This window comes from Haliaeetus leucocephalus, unplaced genomic scaffold (genome assembly GCF_000737465.1).
Source record: "Haliaeetus leucocephalus isolate CR32 unplaced genomic scaffold, Haliaeetus_leucocephalus-4.0 Scaffold309, whole genome shotgun sequence".
NCBI classification, from domain to species: Eukaryota; Metazoa; Chordata; class Aves; order Accipitriformes; family Accipitridae; genus Haliaeetus; species Haliaeetus leucocephalus.
The window spans coordinates 35,105-38,220 of record NW_010972745.1 but is presented as its reverse complement, the minus strand read 5'-3'; the positions used below and the strand labels follow the sequence as shown (position 1 = coordinate 38,220).

The window sequence follows — 3,116 nt, the reverse complement described above, 5'->3', positions numbered from 1 at the left end:
CGAACAGTCGGACGCTCCCCCCCCCTCCCCAAATACACCCCAAAACCTTCAGGTTTGGCACCAGGAAGCGGGGGGGTCCCGCTGGGGACCTCGGTTTGGGGCTAAAAACAGCTGGACTGGGTCTGGAGTGAGGATGAGGGGGGGCAGGATTCAGCCCCCCCCCCTCCCCAAAGGGTGTGGGACCCCAGCGTGGCCGCAGCCTCCCTCCGCCCACTCTTGGGCCCAGATGGGAGAATTTTGGGTCCTCCAGGGCTGGGAGGGGTGTTTTGGGGCTCCTCACCTCCCCCCCCACCTCCACCCCAAATTTCAGGGCCGGATCCAGGCAGGGGGGTCGCACACAGACACAGACGGCGGCGGGTGGGACGCGGGCGCAGGCGGGTCTTGGGTTTTTTTGAGGCCAAACAACGAGAAACGGCGAATTCCTCCTCAGCCGGGTGAGCAGCAGCAGTGGGGGGGGGGAGGGGGGGGCCGTGCAAAGCAGAAGCAGCAGCCGTGGGGCAGAGGCGATGTGCGGGGGGACACAGCCATGGGGCAGGCATGAAGCCGTGGGGCGGGGGGAATGAAGCCTTGGGGCAAGCGCTTGCCCGGAAAGAGGGAGAAGAAATTCTGTTAATAAGCAGGAAGGAAAAAGGAAAAGAAAAATGTCAATTTTTTGGTGGGTTTTAAACCACCCCTCCAGCCTCAGCTGCCATTTTAGGGGGGGATCTCAGGACCCTTTTGCCCCCCCCAAAATGAGCTGCAGGCGAAGCCCCCCAAAAGCAGGGGCTATTTTTGGGGTCTGTCATCGTTCCCCCCCGCCCCAAGCCACCAGCAGCACCCGGATGGAGAGCGCAGTGGCATCGGGAACCCCAAACCGGCATTGGAGACCCCCCCAAAACCAAGGGGGTCGTTTTACGGTTACAGCCTTCCCCTCCACCTCGACATTTTTCTTCCTGGGGTGTGCAGGAAAGTGTGGCGGGGGGGAGACTTGCCTGGTGAAGCCGCAAAGAGAGAGACAGGCTGGGAGGAGGAGGAAGAAGCGGGGGGATCTGCAAGAAAACATAGAGGGTGAGAGCTCAGTGCCCCGGGGGGGGGCCCCCCCAAAACCAACACCCTCCCCCAAGCCCCCCCCCCAAACCCATCAGGGTCAGGGTGTCACCTCCTGAAGCAGGGAGGGGGTTTCACTTCGACGCAGCAAGGCTTCATCCCACTGTCCTGTGTCTTTTTGGGGTGCTGATGGTTTTTTTGGGGTAAACGCCCCCCCAAAATGGGACCGTTCGCTGCCTCTTCACCCCCAAAACAGGCAGATAGGGGGAGGGGTGGCTTGAGCACCCCCAAACCCCCACGGTTGGAGTCTGCGTACCCTTTTCCACAGGGTTTTACCCCAAATCGGGGTGTGTCAGGCGCCGGCGGTTCCACACTCACAAAAGAGGGGGGTTCCCGGGGGTTTTGGGGCACCCGGTTGTACCGCAGAAGGGGAACAGGGTTTCCTCCAGTTTCCCTTTTTTGGGGAGATGTTGTGTCACCTGCCGCCGCCTCTTCGACGCGAGACCATCAGGCGAACGCTGGTTTTGACCAAATTTGGGGGTTTTTACCCCATTTTCCCCACCCTGATCAGGCTGTTTGGGGCAGGAGTCCGGCACAGCAGCTGTCCCCACCAGGTGACAACAGCTGGAGCACAGATGGCATCGTGTCACCCCAAAATCTCCACCTTCCCTCCCCCTTGGCACTGGACCTCTAGGGAAGCTCCCCCTGCTACTGCCAGGGTGATATGTGGGGCAAAACTGCAGGGTTTTGGGGCTCTGTGGGATCTGACTGTGAAAACTGGGGTGAAAACATGGGAATCAAGGTACATGGGCGGTAATCGCAAAATCAGGGTGCCCTGAAACGAGCGCTGGCATTCAGGGGGTGCCTCGGGGGTGAGGGGGAGGGCAAAGGGCCCCCCCCCCCCAAATGCCGGGGGCCCCCCCCCCCAGCTCACCCTCCTGGGGCGGACGGACGGAGCAGCCTGGCCACACAATGACCTCCCTCCAAAAAAATCAACAGCCCCTTTTCTACATGTTTTTCTCCCGTTTCTGCAGGATGCAGGGCTGGATGTGCCACTGCCCCCCTTACCTGCCCCCTTAAAGGCCTCTTTCCCCTATATCTGCCCCCTTAAAGGCCTCTTTCCCGTATACCCGCCCCTTAAAGGCCTCTTTCCCCTATATCTGCCCCCTTAAAGGCCTCTTTCCCGTATACCCGCCCCTTAAAGGCCTCTTCTCCCCACATCTGCTCCCCTAAAGGCCACTTCATCTCATATCTGCCCCCCAGAACCCTCTTTCCCCTATACCTACCCTCCTAAAGACCTCCCCCCCATAATTGCACCCCTAAAGGCCTCCGCCCCCCAGATCTGCCTCCTATAGGCCTCCTTCCCCTATATCTACCCCTCCAAGACCTCTTTCCCCTATATCTGCTCCTTAAAGGCCTCTTTCCTCCACAGAATTGCCTCCTAAAGGTCTTCCCACCCCCATATGTGCCCCCCTAAGGCCTCTTTCACCTCAGACCTACCCCCTAAAGGCCTCTTCCCGCCCCCCTTCCTCAGGCACCCCAGGCCCTCCAGGCCCTTACCGGCGCAGAAGGCGGAGCCAGCGGCCCCGCAGCCTCCGAGCTGGGGCTGTGACTGACCGGAGGAGGAGGATGAGGATGAAGAAACGAAGGGGGATTGAGTAGTGGGGTCAGCCATGGCGACGAGCGCGGAGACCCGCTCAAGCGCGTCCGTCCGGCGCGGCGGCCACGCACCGACTGGCGGGGCGGGGCCGGGCGGGGCGGGGCCGAGGCGAGTTGCGCATGCGCCAACAGCCGGGCATGCGCGGAAAGCCACCCTCCCGCCGCAGCTCGGCGCTCCTGCGCATGCGCCGGGTGTGGGAGGAAGGGGGAGGGAATGACGCCCTCGCTTTGCGCTCTGCGCATGCGCCCGGTGCGCCGTCGCCATGGCACCCGGCCTCTCTCAGCCACGCCCCCCTCCCCGCGCGGTGCCTGATGGGAGTTGTAGTCCTAGCTGGGCCCCAGCTATGGGGTGTCTATAGGGGGCGGGGGAGGCTATGGGGTGTCCCCTATAGGTGGGAGGGGCCTGAAGGATGTCTCCTATAGGAGACAGA

General features: G+C 62.1%; 1 protein-coding gene across 1 annotated transcript in view; it reads right to left on the bottom strand.

Annotated features, from left to right (window-relative positions):
* RTN3 (reticulon 3) overlaps positions 1 to 2,756 on the bottom strand; it is a 7,085-nt gene extending 4,329 nt beyond the window's left edge. The window contains exon 1 of the mRNA XM_010571175.1: positions 2,587 to 2,756. Within this exon, the coding sequence (XP_010569477.1) occupies positions 2,587 to 2,701 (115 nt within the window). The 5' untranslated portion in view covers positions 2,702 to 2,756. The remainder of the gene's footprint in view (positions 1 to 2,586) is intronic.
* Positions 2,757 to 3,116: the final 360 nt, after the last annotated feature.